Below are 21,351 nucleotides of genomic sequence, written 5' to 3' on the forward strand. Positions count from 1 at the left end.
CCAGGCCGGCCTAGTTTGGACATCAGTGTCAACAGGGGTGATGAGTGTCTTCTTGTTTCCGCTGTTGTAGCTAAACTCCAAGCCCCACAGGAGGAGCTGCGGGCTAGTGAGAGGGACACCAGTGAAAGTCAACTAGTAGCACAGACTCCTGGGGTGCCGGACTGGCCTCACCCATCGCTAGCCTCAGGACAGGTGACAGGGTGGTACCCGAACCGAGCATCACGCAGGTATGAAGGGATATTGTGGCTGCGGTCCCAGCAGATTTCAGAACTGTGGATGTGCGGGATGTGTGTAAACACAACACTTACTGCATGAAGAAAAGACATCTGTATTCTACACGCACACACACAGACACACAATGTCAGGAATGTCCGTCTTCTGGAGAGGGTACTGTGGTTGGCTCTGGTTGAGAGCCTTCCACCTGCTTCTCTGGGGACGCTGGTCTGGCTGGGAAGGATGGCTTTCGGGGCTCTGAGTGACTGAGTGTTTCTGTCCGCCGTGTATAGGATTCTGCTTCCAGACAAGCTCAGAAAGTACAGCTAGCTGTCTTTAAAGACATGCTGGTCAGGCTGCTGGCCATGGTCTGGCTCTGCTGGGAGGAGGAGATCATGCCTCCCTGAGGGGAAGGGTCTACCTCAGCCGGTTCCCTCGGGATGGACGTGGGAGCCGCTTCTGTGCCCCAGGAGCTGGTTTTGCTGGCACTTCCGGTGACAGACCTGCAGTCATGGGCAAAGCTGCTGGCAGATTCCGTCCAGGTCCCCCGGGCCTGCTGGTGTTGAGGTGCTCCCTGCCTGGGGGCTGGTGCTGCTGTGATCCTGTGATTTCCCTCCGCTCTCACACGTCCAAGGGAAGGGGCATGTGTGGGTGATGTGTGTATGCTGAATATCTGATGTGGAAAGAATGCAAGGGAAAAAAAAAAAAACAGGACATGTGTATGTGTGTGTAACACACACACACACTAGAGCGAGAGAAAAGACAGGCCTGCTGTCCCCCAGGCTGGGAGCTGAGGATGCTATGGTCGACATGTGCTATGAACTCATGGTCTGTTTTGGGGAACATACTAGATGGGATATATATAGTCTCTTCTTACAGTGATCTATCTCCCAATCCACTGCGTAGAGCAGGCCAAGAAATGAGTAAACGCGTTGGTATTCATCTCCTGTATGGTCAATGTCAAGCCTGTTGAAGCAACCATATCACATTCCGTTTTGCATTCTCTTTCCTCTTTGCCTTTCCCATTTGGTAATCCATTCCTAGAAAAATAAACCCATTCCTTGATTAGAACTTGGGCTTCCCAAGTGGTGCAGTGGTAAAGAACCTGTCTGCCAGTGCAGGAGGCAGGAGACATGGGTTCAATCCCTGGGTCGGGAAGATCCCCTGGAGTAGGAAATGGCAACCTACTCCAGTATTCTTGCCTAGGAAATCCCATGGACAGAGAGAGGAGCCTAGTGGGCTACAGTCCATGGGGTGGCAAAGAGTTGAACACGACTGAGCGACTGAACATGCATACATATGATTAGAACTCCGTCTTTTCTGATTCTTTCTGAATTAGCAAATAGATTTTCAAAAAGTGCAAAAAGGCAAATCCAAAGTGGTTAGACATTCCTGAAATCTGCCATGCTGCTGGGAGAAAAAAGACAGGGTTGTGGAGCATCTTTTTGTCACATCACCTCTCTCTTCTGTCTAAATATAGATATATATATGAGATAGATTGAAAAAGATAGGCAGATGTGGAAGCTGTATGTATTTTGTGAAATATTATCAAGCCTTAGGAAAGCACTTATAATTTAATAAGAATACCTACATTCTTTACCAGTCTTTAATTCAGCAGAGCTATTGGTTTAAAATGAAGCTATACGTTAAAATTGTAGTGTCACAGACCAGGAAGCGGTATGGAAGTGAGACTTTTAACCAAGGGGGAATTACAGAAGACTGGGCAGAATCAGGTGACCGAAATCCCCTCCACTTGAACGTTTGAGATTCCCTGGGGAGATTTTGTGTTTCCATCTCCAGGTTTCTAAACAGCATGAAATCTCATCTGAACCCAAGTTGTGATTTTTTCCAGAAATAGGAGCTCAGAAGGGGCCCCGAGAGGTAGGAAAATAGCTGTGGTCCTGGAGAAGGAAGAGAGAGGAGGTCGGGGGTGCTTGGCACCTGCCTCTCAGCTTCTGTGTCAGCCAGGCCCTTCAGCCCCCCCCCAGGAGGTGCTGATGGGCCCCAGATGACGGGGGCCCTTTGGGGGGAACAGGAAAAGAGCGTGAGCTGCACAGACCCCTGTGGGTCCTGGAATCACGCAGGTGTCTCATCAGAGCAGGCACGAGGCCAAGGCCGACCTCCAGCTTTGCATCCATCACCTCGCTTTGAAGAGTAACCAAGCGTTGTGTATGTTGTATACTGAGGCCCACCAAAGCAGAGCATTGGGGGAATCCGGTCCCACGGTATTTTGTGAATGAATGAGTGGATGAAGAAGTCAGTATTCTTATGTCTGTCTTGCACATCTATCTAGCACAGGACCCTTCTGAGTGGGGGCTTCTGTGCCCCTTCGAGGTTATACTCTCATGATGCAGTCCAGCTGGTGAGTGGGACACATGGCCCTGCATCCCAAAGCTTCAGCCCTGGGCTGCAGGGGACAAGGTGGGCATAAATGGAAGAATCACAGTACGAGGGTACAGCAGGAAGCGCAAGACTATTGTCACACGCCGTGGAAGCACCTTAACCAAAAGGCTGGTGAACAGAGGAAGTGACATTTGAGGTTTAAGCTGCAGTCTTGGGGATTACTGCCAGTTAGCCAGACAAAGAGGAAGAGAAAGAATGTTCAAACATAAGGAAAGGCATGCAAATCTGGAAGGAGCCAAGAGGAGGTGGTTATGTCTAAAGGACAGGATGGGGGAGATTCTCTGCAAGTGGCAAGATCACAAAGAACTTTATGGGATGTTGCGTGTTCTGAGTCCTTCCTTCAGACTCCAAGAAGGCGTGCCTAGCTTTCACGCAGGGAGTGGAGTGATCAGATTTACCCCTCACAAAGGCCATTCTCGACAGGCTGGCGGCATGAGGTGGTGGCCTGATTTCCAGAGGGTCCATGGTGGGATGGGATGAGACATGGTTTGGACTTGGGGCTTGAGTGGCCACCAAGGCTGAAGTGCAGAGAGGGGATAGTTCCTGGTTTCCTGGGTAGCTCACTGTGGCGGGAGAGGGGATTTTATTGGTGGACAAAGTAATTTGTCCAGCTGGCAAAACTACCTGCCCAGAAGAGGAAGATAAATTAATTCTTTGGGGCCCCATTACTTTTGACGGCCTGTTGGAATCTAAAATGATAATTGAAAAGGTGATCTGGAGCTCAGAAACCTGGTTAGGGACATCGAATCTGGAGTCATTGGCGTGTGGATGCTAACTGAAGTCGTGAGTGTTGAGGACATCATCCAGGGAGCATGTGTGGGCGGATCTGGGTTTAATAATGACTACATGAGCACCTAATGTGTTCTCGGTCCTCGCCTAGGAACTGGGGACGGAGTGATGACCAGGCCCCAGACAGAAATGCCCCAGCCCACATGGCGCTGACAAGCGCTAGAGAAAGATTTCGAGAGACACAGATTCCGAGGGGACAGGATTCAGAGCTTCTCCCCTGCCCCTGGCCCCACCACGCCTGTCGCCACTTGTCCTGTGTCCCATCTCAGGCCTCTGTTGGGAAACCCCGTCTCTTCCTTCCTGCCGCAGGAAGGAGGGCCCTGCTTTCTGTCCTTCTCCACAAGCACCTCTGCCCTTTTCTCTTTCCATCCGTCTGAAAAGGCAGCTGCCTCCCTCCGCTGCTGAGATGCGGCAAAGAAACCAAAGTCAATTCAGCTCCCCACCAGCCCTGAAATGCAGATACAGTTCTAGAAATCCAGGCTTTAGAATCAGGGCCTGCAGAACAATAAGCGGTTGTAAAGACTAATGAAAGCTGTGACTTTGCCGTTCCAAAGCCTGTGGAAAACTCATTAGCTCTGGGAGGCAGAACGAACCCTTGCTGGCGTCAGACCGGCCAAACCTCCAAGGCCCGTGTCACTGCTCTGGGGATGCTGTCATGCTGCTCTGCATATATTAAAGCATCTCGCCACTGTTTGCTGGCAGTCTCCTCCTTCCAAGGCCAACACCGAATGCCGTTTGTTTGGGGATGGGTGTGTTTATTTCACAGAAAAATGTCAGTTTGCTTGCTCTTCTCTTGTGGTTTGTGATAAAGATGGAATTGTTCAGACTGATAAAAAAATAATAATATCCCTTCTTACATTTTGAAGGAAAATAGAGGGCTCATACATGGCAATGGATGGCAAGTGACATTTAAATGGGAATCAGTGATTTTTCAAGTGGGTTTCTCTTGTTGCTCAGCTGGTAAAGAATCTGCCTGCAATGCGAGAGACCTGGGTTCGATCCCTGGGTTGGGAAGATCCCCTGGAGAAGGGAAAGGCTACCCACTCCAGTATTCTGGCCTGGAGAATTCCATGGGGTCGCAAAGAGTCGGACACGACTGAGTCACTTTCACTTTCTTTTGGTGATTTTTCAGTTCACGGTAAGTGGAGATCTCTAAGCTGTGGTCCATGGCAAAGAGGAAATCATCTGAGGTGTGGAAACAGTGTTGCTGCTCAGAGATGTTGTATAAACCAGGGTCACCTATATAATAAAGCTGATTAAATAGATCACTGAAAAGGACATTAAAGTTTGAGTTTTGGATAATTCATTTTGTATAAAAGTTTAACTCCCCAAATGGGAGTTTTTCTGTGTCATCTAGCATATGAGGGGTCATGTCTACATATCAGGAGGGATTTTAATTTAATGTTAGTCTAAAATCAGATAAAATTACTTGAATCTACTGCCAAGGTGAGGATGGTATAAGAGATTCAGTGCATTCAGAGGGCATCTCTGCTTTTATTCTTGAAATTAGCTCCTCGGGATTATTCATAAAATTGACCTCTTCATTAGCACAGTAATTGTGCTCTGCTACTAACCAACACTTCTACACAAGCTTGGTCTTAAGAGGAACCAGGCAGATGGGTGCTTTACTTGGTAAAGATGGTGGGCTGCCCGGGGGACTCCCCTAAAATTCCGATGATGAATTCTGAAACTAGGACTTTATCCCTTTGCTTTGTGAGTTTGGCTCTGTTCAAAGACAGACCTTTCAAGGAAAAGTAATATTTTAAACTATTGTAAGTCATCCTTATTATAGTCCAACTTGAAAGAGTAAGTCAAAGCTGTCAATTGGCAATGCCCTTAATTCTGATACGAAACATACAAACCTCCGTACATCACACTCCTTCCCACATCCTGCTGCCACAGCGGAGAGCTGTCCCTCCTCCACCTGAAAGATAAGGTCTTTTCTGACCCTAAAACCCCAACCCTTCCTGCCTTCCCGGACTCCTGCGCTGTCCATAGAGCCTTCTCCCTCCTTATATGTTTAACTTCTCACTGTCACCATCACTCCCTCTTAACCTGGATTCTTTCCATTAAACACCGGCAGCCTCTAGTCACTAGAGACTATAAACCTCCTCTGAGCCTGCTTCCCCTCCCAGCTCTGGTCCCTTCAGAGCCGGCTTCGTGGCAGAGTCCCCCGTGCCTCTTGGGTCCGTTTCCTCGCCGCTGTTCTCACCCACTGCAGCCTGGCTCCTGTCCCCACCGCCCCCGAAAGAGCTCTGGGTGAGCTTGCTCGTCACCTCCCTGGTGCTCTGCCCCGAGGGCAGGCTCTTCAGGCCTCGTCTGACCTCTCGGCGTGCCAGCCACTTGGTTGGCCATGCCCGTCTCCTCCCTCCGCTTCCATGGTGCCAGGCTCTAGTTTGCATCCTGCGTCTGTGCACTGCCCTTCCTCAGACTCCCTGGCAGGTTTGTCTTCCTTCATCTTAGCATTAAATTATTGGAATTCCATAGGCTTCATCCCAGGCCCTCTCCTCTTCTCATGCTGTGCTCTCTCCATTCCCCTGGCTTCAGAGAGTATCTGTTATGCAGACTAGCCAGAAATTTCTGCCGCTGGCCTGACCCTCTCCTCTCCGCTGAGCTCAGTAGACCCAGCTGCCTACTGGACACGTCCACTGTGACGTTGCACAATCATTCTGACTCAACAGGTCTAAGCTCAGATTCATTGTCCCTTTCTATCCTTCCCCCCATCCTCAAATGCCCCAGTTTCCTTCCAGTGTTCCCCACCTTCTCAGTGAATGGCATAACCATCCATCGAGCCGTGTAAGTTATGGAACTTGAGAGCTAGGCAGTATACCTCCTTCTTCCCCAGTGTCCACAGATGCTGTGTCTCTGTGGTCTGTTAACTAGACTCCTAAAGAGCTTGCACATCCATCTCCATAGCCTAGCCCAAGTGCCTATCATCCAATACCAGGCGCGCAGTAGCCTCCAGGGCTCCTACTCAGACTGCCTCTTGCATCTCCCAACCCATTCTCTGTACAACAAACAGTGTGATATGTTGTAAATCTGAAACACTCATCCCCTCACCCAGCCAGGGCAAGGTATGCAGCTCTCTGTGCCTCGGTTTCCTGCTTTGTACAGTGGAAATGCTGGTGGTGCTATCTCAAGGGGCTGACCTGAAGATTAGATGAATTAGTATGCGTGCTTCTTAGAGCCTGCCTGTACATTTTAGGCGTTAAGTCAGCATTAGCTTATTCCGTTACTCCTATTGTTTGTAGAGAGAGAAACACAGAGTTGAATGGGTCCATTACCTTGTCCAGGTGGGTTCAGTGCGGAGCCAGGAGTAGAACCCTGGTCCCCTAACTCCTGAGCTATTTAGCACTTTGTCATTAAGCCACAATATCATTCTCCTACCAAATCTCATTTTCAAAGTCAAAACAACTAATTATAGCACATGCCCTTTGGGAGGACTTAGCTGCATTTTATAGCTGTGTGTGATTAGCCTGGATATTTTTCTCAGACCCTTTCAAGAGAAATGAAACATAAATAGAGGGCCTCATTTGAAATCATGTGTATTTAACGATAAGGCTGCCTAGTTAATAGCAGAATTTTCTCTGGTTAGAGTTCAGTCACTCATTGTTTCGTCCCGTCCAAACATGACGCATAAGAAAAACAAAAACAGAAAGGCCAGCAAAGAACCAGGCAAGGCGTCTGGTCGTGGGATCCACGGGCTGCGTAGCACAAGCCAGTGAGCGAACCTTCTGCAGACACTTCTGGGCGTAAGATTCTAAAACCCTGACCCCCACTTTTAAGGTGCAAGCTCCACCTTGAATCTGGAAGGGCTTCTTCAAAACAGACTATCCCCAAACCCTAGCTTCCTGTGAAACCTTGGTTTTCCAAAACGGTCCCAAAAGGTGACTGTGCATACCTACAAAAGAAACTAGTATTTGGCAGAAAGATAAACAGAAAAGTGAGGGAGAGCCTCTAAGAAGCTCATTCTAAGTGGAGTCAGGAGTTACATCCCAGACCTGTGACACTGACTTGCTCACTTGTGTGATCTCAGCTTCCCCCCCTGCAGTTGGAGAATGCCGTTTTAGAAAGGACGGGAAGACTGTTGAGTCCAAATTTAGAACCTCGAGGAGCTGGCCCTTATCAGTGCAGATAAATAATACCTTCATGGGATGTTTTAGAAAATGAAGAATAGATGCGAAAATGTTATAAACTTGAGAACACTTTGGGATTAACCATTTCCAGCTGTGTCCAAGGTCCTCCCAAGCACCTTGAAGACAGATATCCGATCAAAACTCCTTTCTCTGGCATTGAGGCCCACTCCCTGTGTGCAGCCTACATGGCAGTGATATCGGAGCATCATAGAATCAGCTGTCAGTGAGCACTGGGTTTAAAACAGTTATACTTGGCAACTCCATGGACTTTATTTTGAATCTGTGTTGCTCTTAGTGTCCAAGATGTAAGTGAAAATGTTAGTCGCTCAGTCATGTCTGACTCTTTGTGACCCCATGGAGCGTAGCCCGCCAGGCTCCTCTGTCCCTGGAATTCTCCAGGCAAGAATACTGGAGTGGGTTGCCATGCCCTCCTCCAGGGGTTCTTCCCCACCTAGGGATCGAACCTCAGGCTCCTACATTGCAGGTGGATTCTTTACTGCCTGAGCCACCAGGGAAGCCCCCATGGTGTAAACATCTTGCCAACTCTAGACACCTGTTGCTGATGTTTCGGGAGGGACTATGACCTCTGCTGCTAGAACAGCGCTGTTTTCTACCCCTTAGTTCTACTGGAAGGACTCAGGGGGCCTCAGACTCCTTCCACAGAGTTCTCACCTCACACACACCTCATCCTGATGAGGGAAGCAGAAAACTGAATAATTATTTGCAGGGTTGTTAAATAGTTTCCAAGAGTCTCAAAAATACCAACATATCTGTGATGCTGAAGCCCATTGTGTGATCTTTCCTGGAACTTCATCTGGACATGTAGTCCTCCTCTTTCTTTTTTTTTTTTTTAATGTAAGTTTCAGGCAAACGGCATTATAATTCAACATCTGTATATACTGCAGAGCGATCACCACCTCAAGTCTAGTGACCACCTGTCACAGTACAGTTGACCCCCTTCCCCCATGCTACCCGCCCCCAGTCCCCTCCCCCCGGTAACCATTATTCTGATCTCTGTATCTGTTTGTTTTTGTTTTACTGTGTGTGTTCATTTGTTTGGGAGTCTTTTAAATTCCACGTAGGAGTGAAATCATACAGTGTTTGTGTGACTCATTTCACTTAGAATACTGCCTTCATGATGTCATGAATGCAGGGTCTCATACTTTTTTATGGTTGGATGATATTCCACTGTGTATGCGCCACATCTTCTTTATCCAGTCGCCCATCAGTGGACGCTGAGGTTGGCTCCATATCTTAGCTACCGTAAATAATAGTGCAGTGACCGTAGGGGCTCAGATATCTTTTTGAGTTTGTGTTTTCGTGTTCTTCAGACAAAGACCCATGAGTGGAACAGCTGGGTCGTATGGTAGTTCCATTCTTGACTTTTTGAGGAATCTCCATACCGTTTGGCATAACGGCTGCCCTGGTTTACATTCCCACCAACAGGGTGCCACCACCCCTTTCCTCCACACGGTTGCCAGCATTTGCTTTATGTGGTCTCTTCGATGACAGCCATCCAGACGTGTGTGAGGTGTTACCTCCTTGTGGTTCTCATTTGCCTTTCCCTGGTAGTCACGGATTTGAGCATCTTTCCATGCACCTGCTGACCATCCCTGTGTCTTCTTTGAAAAATGTCTGTTCAGCTCCTCTGCTCATTTTTTAATCAAGTTGTTTGGTTTTTTTGGTTGTTGATGTGTATGAGATCTTGATATATTTTGGATTTTAACCCCCTGTCGGGTATATGATCTGCAATTATCTTCTCCCACTCAGTAGGTTGCCTTTTTGTTTTGATGATGATTTCCTTGGCTGTGCAGAAGCTTTCTAGGATGAGGTAGTCCCGCTTGCTTTTGCTTTTGTGTCCCTTGCCTTTGGAGTCAGATCCACTAAAGCACCTCTGACAACATGTAGCGTCTGCTCACTGGTGTCCTTCCCAGTCTCTGTCCTGCGTGGTACCCGCCTGTTGCTCGACCCCGCCCCCTGCTGTTGCATCATAGCCAGTTCACATCCTGGCTGTGACGCCTCACTTGCTATGGCTAAATTACATGCCGGCACCAAGTGTCATCCCTTTTCCTCTTCATCTGTCATCCCGTGTCTAATGAGGCTCTGGTGGCGATGGGTGGGGACCAGAAGAGCAGCTATTGTTCTCTGCAGACAGACTTGCTCTCTCCCGACTCCCCGGGGCCATGAGCCTCTTTGTACTTTGAGTCTGCACAGACATGGCAAGAGGCAAGCTCTAGCCTCAGGGTCAGGGGAGAAAGGCAGAGGCCATGATCTCAAAGTTAGGAGGCCCCAGCGAAAGAATGAGACTTCTGTGATGAGAGTTCACGGGCCTGGAGGCCGGGGGAGCAGGGCAGGGGAGGGGCCACCGGAGGGAGGAGGGTCAGCTCCACGTGACATCACATCGAGTGGCTTTCCTGGGCTTGAAATTGAGGAACTGAGGCGACGTTGGTGGTGAGCGTCAGTCTCTGAGAGCGCAGGATGGAACAGGCACCCCAGCCTCTGCCTCCTGCATCTGCGACGGCCGGGGAGATTAATGACCCAGGGAGGCTATGACATGGTCCAAAAACTTTTCCTGGATTTTTTCCGCAGGCGACTGAGCCAGAGGCCGACTGCGGAGGAGCTGGAGCAGAGGAACATTTTGAAACGTAAGTGACAGAGCCCGTGGCAAACGCTGAGGTTTCATGATCGCTTTGGTTATGGTATATCACAGCAAGCCACTGGACTTCTCCCGTGTGTTTGTGTGGAAAGGATCGAGACTCTCACTGGTGCTGGAGGCTTCAGCCCTGTGTGTTAGACCCCCCGAGACAGCCTCCTCACAGAGAAAGCAACTTCGAATCTACTTGGTTCATGAGGAGCTCAGGGTCTCCAAGAAAAAGCCTGCCCTTGAGTGGGCTGCAGAGTCAGAGAAGCTGGAAAGTTCAAGCAAGATAACTTCTTGTTAAATGAGAGCTGGGGTTGCCTTTAAAGCCAAATTGGCTTAGAAATTGCAAATATGATACTGATGGCTAAAATAGGGCAGATAGCCATTTGAAAACTAGAACCAGAGGATATGACTTTCTGCTGCAGCTGGCTGCTGCTGCTAAAATCCCCCCTCCCTCTGAGCAGTCAGTTGAAAGTCTAAGAAAGCATCTTCCAGTGGAAATCCTTGCTGGCCTCGTCTTGGGCCTCCCATAGCCAGCTGCTGGAGTAGCTGCTGAAGCTCTCTTTCCAGAAAGTCTCACTGTCACTCTCATCTGTGGACAGAAAAAAAATGAACGAGCTTCTTGTTTGGTTTAGGACACAGATAATTTGAGTGTGTAGAGAAAATCCATGTGGTGCTTAAAATATTTGTTTTAAAAATGCTAAAAGAAATCATCTCACAGACGCAAACCAGCATTCCTCAATTTAGGGGGGGAGATATTCCATAGTTGAAAAATAAAACCTCTCTGCTTCATTGCAGGATACTCTCATCAGCACTGCCCTCTAGATGGTCAACAGATGTTTTTAGTTTAATTCAGACCCTTTCTCCCCACACACCCATCCCTTTCTCTCTCCAGAAGAGAAATATAATCTATGCAGTTTTACAAAGCGTGCACACCCCCCCCCCCCCGCCGACACACACACACGAGTCACGTGAGGCCTCTGCATGGGTGACTGGGTATTTCCACCACAACCAAACAAAAGCGTTCTTGATTTTACTTTTCTTGCCTTCCTCATTGTGGTCCTGCGACTTGGTCAGTGTCGTGTGGCTGGCTGTTGAGTTTCCCCTGGGAAGGCTGTGTTGTTGGGGTGCGGGGTGTGGCCCAGAGCATCCCCACTGCACGCTGTACCTGCACCCACATCCTGCCCCTTGCTCTCGGCTATGGCCACTCCCTCGCCCCTCCAGGGTGGCACCTTCAGCCCTGACCTTCCTCGGGCCTCAGGGCACCTCATCTATTCCCCAGATCTCTAGGAGGTTGCGTATATGATTATGTTCTTCCTAACCCAGGGGTACCTTTCAGAGTTTCTCCAGAGTTTACTTTGAGCCGAAACAGATTGAGAACTCTTTCAGATGACTTCCCTGGTTGGGGAAACTTTTGGCTTCTGTGTCTCCCTTTCTGTCCCCACTTGATACCTGACCCGCTAAAAATCGTCCACATCAGAGGGAAGAACAAACAGGTGGCCACTGATGTCTAAACTCAGAGATCCAGTGAGCATGCTTGCTCCTTCCTCAGCCCCGCCACCCGCCTCACACGCCTCGGTGGTTGGCTGAAGGACTGTGCTCTGGCGGGTTACACTGTACCTCGGTCCCTAACCCGACTCTTACTTGTGAAGAAGCTGAACCCTTCTGGGGACTTGTTCAGGTTTCAGAAGATGCGTGCTTCTGTCGGCGGGGACAGAGGACTTGGAAAGAGAAGGCAGGGAGTCCCCAGATCACCTGGCTTCCTAGAGGCACCACTCCCGAGTCTCATCTGCCCAGATTCCTGATAGACGATGAGCAGGCCCTCAAGTTGCTTTCTTCTCACCCTCCAGAAAGATGCTGGGGTCGTAGAGGTGGCTGCTTGTGTTGCGTAAGCCTATGGGCTCAGGTTCGGGGGAGCAAAGAGCGCCCAGCTGCTCCCATGGTTCCCTTTCGTTCTCTGGCCTCTTCCGTCGTGTCCTGTTTGAATAGCTGCAAACTGAAGGACCACTGACCAAATTCAAACAGGGTCGTCACTTTGCAGTTTCAAAACTTTTTGGAAAGGAGATTTATTTTTCCTGCTGGTTCTTTGCTTTCTCCCACGTTCTGAAACTTTGTTTTCTGAAATAGGGTTTTTTCTTTTTTAAAATCGATTGTGATTGTGAAACAAAAAATGTTTTGTGGCATCAGAAGATACCCTCAAATGGTGTATTCTGAGAATTATCATCTGGGCTTTCAATCACGGGAGGCAGCATGTCTCTAAGGTTGCAAGGAGGGTGGGCCACCAGCGTGGGCAGCCTGGGGTTGGGGGCGGTGCTGGAGTTTTGAGAGCCCCCACCTGCCCGGCCCTGTGGGTGGTACTTGCTCCACTGGGGGCAGCCAGTGAGACATCAGGCCCGTCTGAGCACACAATGAGCTGTCTGGTGGTGGCGGCAGTGATGACCTCGAGGGCTTTTCCTGGTCTCCCTTTTTCCACTTGCCTAATGGGGTTGTCTTGGTACCCACTGCCTGAGAATTCATGACCCTGAGTTTGTAAATGGCTTTGAACTAAAGGTCTAGACGCCACTGGTGATAGGTTGGGGCCCCCACCCATCAGAGGGACCTCAGGAACACATGTAGGAGATGAGAGGGCAGGGTGCTGACTTTCATGGCCCAGGAGGGGGCCTGTAGGATGAGGAGGCCCCCAAGTGGAGTCCGAGGCAAGTAACCAGTAAGGGCTGGCCCCCAAGCAAAATCGGATTGGGAAGAGGCAGTGTGTTTGAGCAAGAGAAAGAGCTGGACCGTGTGTCTAACGTATTAGCCCTGGAGTGTGCAGCTCGCCCCTCAGTTCCCTTGGGCCTGTCTGTCAATTTCCAAGCCAAAGAGCAGTAACCTAGGTGGTCTCCTGGGCCGCTGCGGGCTCTAATACGCTGTGAGTCTGTCCATTTTAACCCAGTGCCCTCGAGCTGCCTCCTGGGCACTCACCATCCACTCTAGACCTTTCCGTCTGTCCTCCTTCCCATCCACAAATGCACTGTCGGTGGTCGGGGTGGGGACACCCTTCTTCTGGGTCTAACTGGCTGCCTCCCAGTTTATCTCGGAGAGATTCGTTCATACAAAGGTGGTAATGGCTGACTAGTTGAATGGGTTTTTAATCCTGAAGAAATTCACATTTTTCAAAGGAACTCTGGAAGGGGAGGGAGGACCTTTCAGTTCAAAGGAGGGCGCTCTGGTGTGGGGTTTGGGACCGTGGGGACCCCTGGGGACCTCAGCCGAGGGCCGGATGTGGGGGTTTCTGGTGCTGCCCCGTTCACGATCCTAATCCTCATAGGTGGTCAGCGTGGCCACAGCGTGTCCCTGGGGGTGTCTCGTGAAGGCCTGAGTCGTGCTCTGACTCATCCTTGTTCCTCCTGGTGGGAGGCAATGCCACTTGCAGTGTGAATTGGCTCAGGGTTGCGGTTGCTGGAAGGAGGGGCGGGGGAACCCCACTTCTAGGCACGAGGGGGTCACACTTTTAAAGATCTGACTCTACGGAAACATCATTTACATCAGTGCTTTCAAACGGGCCCTCCCGATGCAGACGGCGCTGGAGTCAAGTCGCCGTGGTGGCCTGTGTCTGAAGTCATCCTCAGTTCAGTAGACGAGACGCAAGGGCACTGGGCCCAGGCTGACGTTCATGTTTTTCCTCAAGTCAGACAGTACTGGGCTGCGATCCGGCCTTCCATCCCAAGGCCTGGGAGGAAAGTGAGGTACCCACGTCATCCGGTTACTTAGGTGTGCCCACATTCTCTGTCCACCACGTCTCTGCTCCTTTCCCCAGACCCTCTTACCTGCACACACCTAATGCTAAGTCACCCGCCACATTGTGCTGAGAACGTTTAAGCTCTCAAGTCTGCTCTAAGACGCTCCTTAGAAGTCGATATGCAGGCTGTTGTACCCCACACTATGGCCGCCCACGTGCTCTGTGGACTTCTTGGAAGAGTCAAAGAATTGATGGAATCAGTGCTTGCGAAAGGTGAGCGTTTTGCAGATCTAGCCTCTGTTTGGCGTCAGCTGCACCTCGTGTTGTTTCTGTGGGGGTCTGGCCTCTGTTCCTTCCAGGCGGGGCACTGGGTGCCCCGGACCACCTCATAATGAGACCCCTTAGGTCACTGTGAGGCCTGAGGCAGAGCTGAGCGAGGCCCAGGTCTTGTGCAGAGAAGGGCGCCTCCCCGCTCCGAGGACGCGCCTGTCATTGGGAGCAGCACCCACTCTTTCAGGACCCACCTCCTGATCCAGCATCTCTGCCTGCAAACTCGGAAGGAACCCCAAGTGACGTGAAGAAAGCGAAGTAAGGTCGACCTGCTCACCCGTTTGGAACAGTGCAGGCACTTGGAGAGTGTCCCCAGGAGCAGAAGGGTGGCTGCGGTCCGGACGGGGGACTCTCTTCCTGAGACTGTGAGCTGCTTGGCCTAGAACCTGCGGAGGTTCAGAGGGCGCATCCTTGTGGGACACTGCAACCAAAACCTAAAGCTTCTTCATTTCTTTCAGCTCGGAATGAACAAGAGGAACAAGAGGAGAAGAGAGAGATCAAGAGGAGGTTAACTCGAAAGGTGAGAGGGTTCTCTGTGCCAACGGGGCTGGGACAGGAGGCTGCCCGCCCCTCGGGTGTGGGCCTTGCCCACTGCCTGGCCTGTTGGAGGTGACATCAGTGGTTCCATTCCTCGGGTGTCAGGACACATGGCTCTCTCGACTCTCCAGGGGCCAGTGGTCACAGCTTCACAACCCTCGGTCCTGGTGGCTGGTGACATCCTAGGTTGCTTCGTTTTGTGACAGCGGCCTACCCCTCCAAGCAACTTGATGGCAGGTGTATTATATTTGCAGTTACAGTAAATATTCTGTGGTAAAAATTCACTGTAATCCCATCTCTCAAGTGGAAATTCACTATCAACATCAGTAGTTCAAAATGTATCAGTTATTTGCTATGACCCTGGAAAATGCGAGTTTTCCTTATCTCCCGATACTGCTCCTGACCTACTACCCAAGAACTATTATGCTAAATCCAATTAATTAGTAAAATGTCAAATATATTGATAAACTAATGGAGATGTTTGAAAAGCACTTAGATAAAATTCAGGAAGATAGAATTTACATATATTTTTCCATAAAAACCCCCAAAATAGATGGCTTGGCAATGCAATGTAGACCCACAGGCAGATCTAATTTGGAGTAACCTCTTTGATACGAAGCTCTTTATTTGAGGCTATTCTTGGGGGATGTTGAGAAATTTAATAATTGATGGCACAGAAAACACTTTATTCTGTCTGACTAGAGTGTTTTTAATCACTCTCCTACAGTGACCATCTTGAGAGAAAGATACTCAAAGCTTAAAGACAGTTCAGAGGCACATCAAAATTAATTTTTAAAGTTTTTATTAATGGTTTTTCTCCATGGACATTTTATGCAATGGAAGAAATTCAGAGATCCTGAAATATCATGCCAGTTACTAAGGTGATGATTTGTTTCTCAACGCTTTCTCCCCCTTGGAGCACCCCAAACATCTGGTGACAAGCCAAAGGCCATCCCAGTTAAAAGGAGTAAGATAAGCAAGGGCCTGAGAGCCGGTGATGAGGTGGTGTCCCCTGGTGGGAAACTACAACAAGAGCTCGGGCCCTCACTTCACCCAGGTGCCCTCACCCTGATCCAGGTCTGGTTCTTACATCCTTGAGATCACCTAGCCTTTGGACGCAGGGCACCCTGTTTCCTGAGACTGAGCAGCGAAGGGGACCAGGGGAGGTGTATTAGATTGTTCTAAGTGGGTCCTTGAAATGATGAGGGTATCAAAAGGAGACTGGTAATGACCCCATGTTTCTGATACAGAAAGGTCTAGACCTTCAGAAACAAACGTTTAATCAGATTTTTGCAGTGTTCATGGGAGTTGACGGCTGGTACCCACCCCCAATTCTCCTAAACTTGAGGGTTTCTTGCTAAAAGCTAGTAATACGGAAAGATTTGGACATGAAGTTAATTCTCTTTGAAAAAAAAAAAAGTATACGATCTTGCAGGGGAAAACTTGACTAACTGCATAATTTGGCAGGAAGGGGTGAGAGAAGAGGGTTTCCTCCCACACCATCTCCCCTGGGAGAGCGAGGGGGTGGGGTCCCCAAATACCCATAGTTCTTGCAAGTCTTCAAGATAAATGCCTCTTCCTCCTCCCAGTTACCTCTCTCTTCTCCCAGGAAAAGTGCCTTGTAATTTCAGCATCTGCCATCCCCTGGGACTGGCTCGGGGAATTAGAGATAATGAGCTTGAGGGAAGGGCTAGGCTGCTTTTTATAAGGGAGAGACCGAAAGTAGCTTTCACATCTGGCTCTGTGAACAGAGGTGTGGGGCCTGGCAGCTGGTAGGGAATCTGTACCACCTCCTGGCCCTGGACACATTCTGCTCCTCAGGAGCCTTTATCGCAGCAAGACCAGATGCCAGAGGTCGGGGGGCAGGATGGGGCGGGCGTACCTTCCCTCAGCCCCAGGATTGCCTCCATATCCTTCTATCAAGACCTGAGAAAAAGAAAACACAGTAGCGGATGCTGATCGCCACAGACCAGGCATTCTCTTCTGCCAAATTGAGACAAACCTAAAAAATCATTGCTTCATCTTTTAGTAGGTGCCTGTTTTCCACTTCCAAAAAATTGCTAGCTGGCCTGATGGATGGATGAGAAGAAGGGAGGGAGGCTGGCTGGAAGGCAGGCAGGGAAGAACTTTACCTGGGTCGGGTTGTATTAGTAGTGGGATTAGGGTCTTGACGTGTACCCTTTTGTTGAGCGTTTGCAACTGACACTTTCGTAGATGGAAACATAATGCTGCCAACCTCTGCAGCCCGTCATTCCTGGAAAACCAACTCTGGCTGCAGAGACTGTTTCCTTAGCATCCAGGCAGGTAACCTGGGTTCACTTTACCTGGAAGGTGAGAGCCAGTCGTGAGCCAAAAGCGCCTCTCCTCAGCCCACATGGCTAGGCTTGTGAGCCCTTGCTCATGACTGAATCCCGGTGGTGGTTAGTCAGACTCTCCCAGCAGGAAAACCCAGGGCCCTCCTCGCTCATTCCCTGGTAGCACCTGGGCCCAGTTCCTCATCCCCATCAGATTCAGGCATGAAAAAGAGTCCCTTACCTTCAGGGCCAATCTCTAGATTTCTGTTCACTCCAGACTCTACCATAGACAGGCTATGAGCAAAATCCAGACCATGATTTCCAGAAATTTAAAGTAGAAATTCCATGCTTGCATGGCACACTGAACAAACGGTACTGTTTGTCTGGCACCCCAGGGTAAACCTTACCAATCAGAAACAAAAACTGGGGCTGTGAGTAGGAGTCTTTATAATGCAGACAGGCATTTATCATGATAATGAAGTACTCAATTGGCTCAGATGGTAAAGAATCCGCCTGCCAATGCAGGAGACCCGGTTAGATCTCTAGGTCGGGGAGATCCCCTGGAGGAGGGCATGGCTACCCACTCCAGTATTCTGCTCGGAGAATCCCATGGTCAGAGGAGCCTGGTGGGCTACAGTCCATGAGGTTGCAAAGAGTAGGACACAACTGAGCGTATTATGGTAAATGGCTCTTTGTATTATAATGACACTATGAAGCTCCCTGCACTCATTTCTGAGTCAGGATAGACCCCCATTTTTGCTGACAGCAAACCCTGACCATCGAGCCCGGGAAACCTCTGGGTTTCCTGCAAGAGGCCACCGCCGACACCAAAATGCCTGGGAACCAGGAGAGACAGGAGCCACTCGGAGGGGGAGCTGCAGCGTCCAGACTGGGGACCAATCACACCCAACACACCTGTGATCCCCAGGTTTCTCCTCCCTTGGCTGAGGGGTACCAGCAGGCTGCTTGGGTCCCATCTGGAGCCTGGCAGTCGGTGTCACCATTCTTTCTGTTCAGTGCCGGCCAGGCAGTCATCTAATTATGTTCTTCCATTATAGGCCAGTTGGTAGCAAGCTGGAACATTCTGGCACCAGCCTAAGGTGTATGGCAGCTGCATAAGATAGAGAGTCAGAACAGCCAAAGGTGGTTTGGATTTGCTTGCATGTGTTTGTTTCATAGGCCTTTGTGCTAAGATTCTATTTGACCGCATCTTCTATTAATAGAATTAAACACAGTCTAAGGCTTAGAGAAAAATTGCTTTTAAATAACATTGGCTGAACATGAATTGACAGCCTCCTAGAGAGAGAGCAACTGTGTTGCTCCAGAAGAAATAAACCTAGTGACAGGAAGAGATAATAGAAATGTCGGCCTCGAGTTGTGAAAGTTCAAAGGGAGGATGCCAGCAGGTGACAGGGGAGATGGTGAAATGCCTCACTTGCTTCATTCCTTCACCGCAGACTCCTCTAGAGAACCCGTCCCAAGTCTTCCTCGGCATCAACGTGGCCTCGCTCTGCCTTTGGGCGCACCTTTCTACTGAGCTAGTGAGGGGCAGGGTCTCCATGGTCGCGTAAATCAACACACTCCTAATTCCTGCACACCCCAAACACAAAGATTACAAACCCATCTTGCAGAGAGCACTAAATTTGACATACAGGTCAGTTCACGAATCCAGAATAATACAAACCTGTTGTGTAAGGTTTCGGTTCACCTGGTGGGAAAGGCAGGTACATGTGGGAAGACCCACCACACCCACACAGAGAGACACGCTGCAGTGTTGTTCCGAAGCCTGGCTGCTTGTCTGAATAGTCCTGGAGGCGGCTCACGAGACAGTCAACTCCTTCACAGAGTCTGGAGAAGCCCCAGGTCCAGGAATCCAGAGCCCTGGGTCCCCGGGGCCCTGCCCTCACTGGTGTGTGATGTGTCAGCTGCGCCTCTCCACCTCGGGATCTCACCTGTACACTCACGGGTGGACCAAGTGATCTAAAACGTGGCTGGTTGACCACGTCCATGTCTCTCTCTCTCTCCCGCAGCTCAGCCAGAGGCCCACAGTGGAGGAGCTTCGGGAAAGGAAGATCCTTATCCGCTTCAGCGACTACGTGGAGGTGGCCGACGCTCAGGACTATGACCGCAGGGCCGACAAGCCCTGGACCCGCCTCACCGCTGCCGACAAAGTGAGAGGGGTGGGGAGGGCTGCCCAGGCCTTGTGACCAAGCGCTGGGTCTCTAGCACGCTGCTGGGAGCCTGCGCAGAGCCTAGGAGCAGAGCTGAGGTGCCCGGGTGGGCACTGGAGGCGGATGGCCTGGCGGGCAGGCTCCGGGGACGGGCCACACTCCTTCCCTTAATTTGGTTGGGGGATTCTGACCCACCAGCTCTGGAAGGACCCATCCTGAGGTGTCACTGTGCATTCTGAGCTTAGATCCACCGCAGCAAGACCAGGGGCTGACCTTTCAGGGTGCACCAGGGACCCCAGGATGTGGGCCAGGTGGACGGGCCCTCTTGCTGCCCGGATGAACAGCTCCGGGCAGAACCCCAAATCGAACTGTTTGTATCTTAGATTTGGGGGGGAGGGGATTCTTCGTAGGTTCTAAAGAGGCTTCCCTGGTGGCTCAGATAGTAAAGAATCTGCCTGCAACGCAGGAGACCTGGGTTCGATCCCTGAGTCAGGCAGATCCCCTGGAGAAGGGAATGGTTACCCACTCCAGTATTCCTACCTGGAAAATCCCATGGACAGAGGAGGAGCCTGGTGGGCTACAGTCCACAGGGGTGTAAAGAGGTGGACACAACCGAGTGACTAACACTTCCACTTTTTAAAGAGTATCTCAGGGTGAGACTCTACCTTACGCACCTGTCTGACTTTGTTGAAGAGGTTTCCTGACGTTTTCAGGAATAAAATAGAAGGTGAGCTGTCTGCTTCCTCCGCACACTCACGGGCTTCTCTTTCTTCTAGGCTGCCATTCGGAAGGAGCTGAACGAATTTAAAAGCACTGAAATGGAAGTTCACGAGTTGAGTAGGCATTTAACAAGGTTAGTGTCAAGAGGTTTCTTTTTTTTTTCTTTCCTGCTTCAAATTATAATATTTACCCCTGGACTGAACTATCCTCGCCATTTCTGGAGGACAAGTGCTGGGCAGTGGTGGGTGTGGTGAGGGGGGAAGATAAAAGAAAGATCCACGTGGAGGGATCCAGGTTCCACCGTGGTTACTGAAAGTAGAGGAGTGTGTGCGAGGTCTGGGCTGAATGCAGCCTTCTCAGAGCCTGCAGCCTAAAGATCTGCTGAGTGCCAGACCACGACGGAATGGGTATTTATGAAAACATAAGCTGAGGAGGAAAGGTCGTTGCTGATTACAGCAGAGACCAAACCGGGCCAGGGTACCAGATCCTCGTGGTACTTCCAGGTGGGGGTCACGCCTGCCGTTCGGTGTCCTTTTTCCAGACAGTCCTGTGTGGTGCTTCTTGGCGAAACTGAAGCAGACAGATTGGAGGGGCTTGCACAAGGTCACGGGGCTGGTTAGTGACAGGCCGTCAGCTCCCTCCTCCTGCCTCTCTCCTTGGTTGAACGTTGAGTGCCTGACTCGGGGACAGGAGCTTGGGGGTCCCCGCCTTGCTGCTGATTCCTTACCTGGGCTGCAGCCCCCCTGGGGAGCTCCAGATTAAACTCCAAAACCAGGGGTGCACTGGATGGGCCTCAGGTTCTCCGGGGGTCCTGTGGAGATTTATTTGCCTTTGGTTGGAGATTTAAGCCTCCCTGTGGCTGTCACAAACAAGGATGGAGGCTGGAGAGCTTGGCCTTGTCAGGTCCGACACCATGGGCAGCCGCTGGGTCCTGACTGAGTTGTTTTGTATTCCTAGGTTTCACCGACCTTAACAGTCGAATTCCTCTTGAGTGCTATGCTGTCTTCAAAACATAAATTTATAAGAACCATAAGTGCTGGTATTTATTCACTTCCCCATTATGATGTAAATCTTATGAACTGCCTTTTTTTAAAAAGAAGAAGAAAAAGAAAAGGAAACACAGGATTCTGCTTGCAAAAACGCGATGGTTATGGCTGCCGGCGCTGCCGAGGATAAGGGACCGTGCCCCGTCCCGGGCCGGGGGCACCGAAGACTTGCCCGCGCTCAAAGCGGCCCTGGGCCTCAGGCAGGCAGGTACCGCGTTCGCTGAGGCTCCCTCGAGCCTGTACCGCCAAAGTGTCTGTCCCCTGAGTCCAGAGAATACCGAGCCAGTGGATCTGTCGTGGGACGACTGTGCAGAAGCAGGCGGCCCGGGGGGGGCGCCCGACCGGCGGAGGGC

At 50.4% G+C, this 21,351-nt stretch overlaps 1 protein-coding gene across 4 annotated transcripts in view; it reads left to right on the plus strand.

The window, feature by feature from the left end:
• PHACTR1 (phosphatase and actin regulator 1) overlaps positions 1-20,985 on the plus strand; it is a 298,473-nt gene extending 277,488 nt beyond the window's left edge. For all 4 annotated transcript variants that reach the window (XM_010848777.1, XM_010848778.1, XM_010848774.1 and 1 more), the window contains exons 9-13: positions 10,131-10,186; positions 14,689-14,750; positions 19,092-19,232; positions 20,009-20,085; positions 20,910-20,985. In XM_010848777.1, the coding sequence (XP_010847079.1) occupies positions 10,131-10,186; positions 14,689-14,750; positions 19,092-19,232; positions 20,009-20,085; positions 20,910-20,925 (352 nt within the window). In that variant the 3' untranslated portion in view covers positions 20,926-20,985. The remainder of the gene's footprint in view (positions 1-10,130; positions 10,187-14,688; positions 14,751-19,091; positions 19,233-20,008; positions 20,086-20,909) is intronic.
• Positions 20,986-21,351: the final 366 nt, after the last annotated feature.

The sequence above is a fragment of the Bison bison genome, unplaced genomic scaffold (genome assembly GCF_000754665.1).
Source record: "Bison bison bison isolate TAMUID 2011002044 unplaced genomic scaffold, Bison_UMD1.0 scf7180017864274, whole genome shotgun sequence".
In the NCBI taxonomy this organism is placed as follows: Eukaryota; Metazoa; Chordata; class Mammalia; order Artiodactyla; family Bovidae; genus Bison; species Bison bison.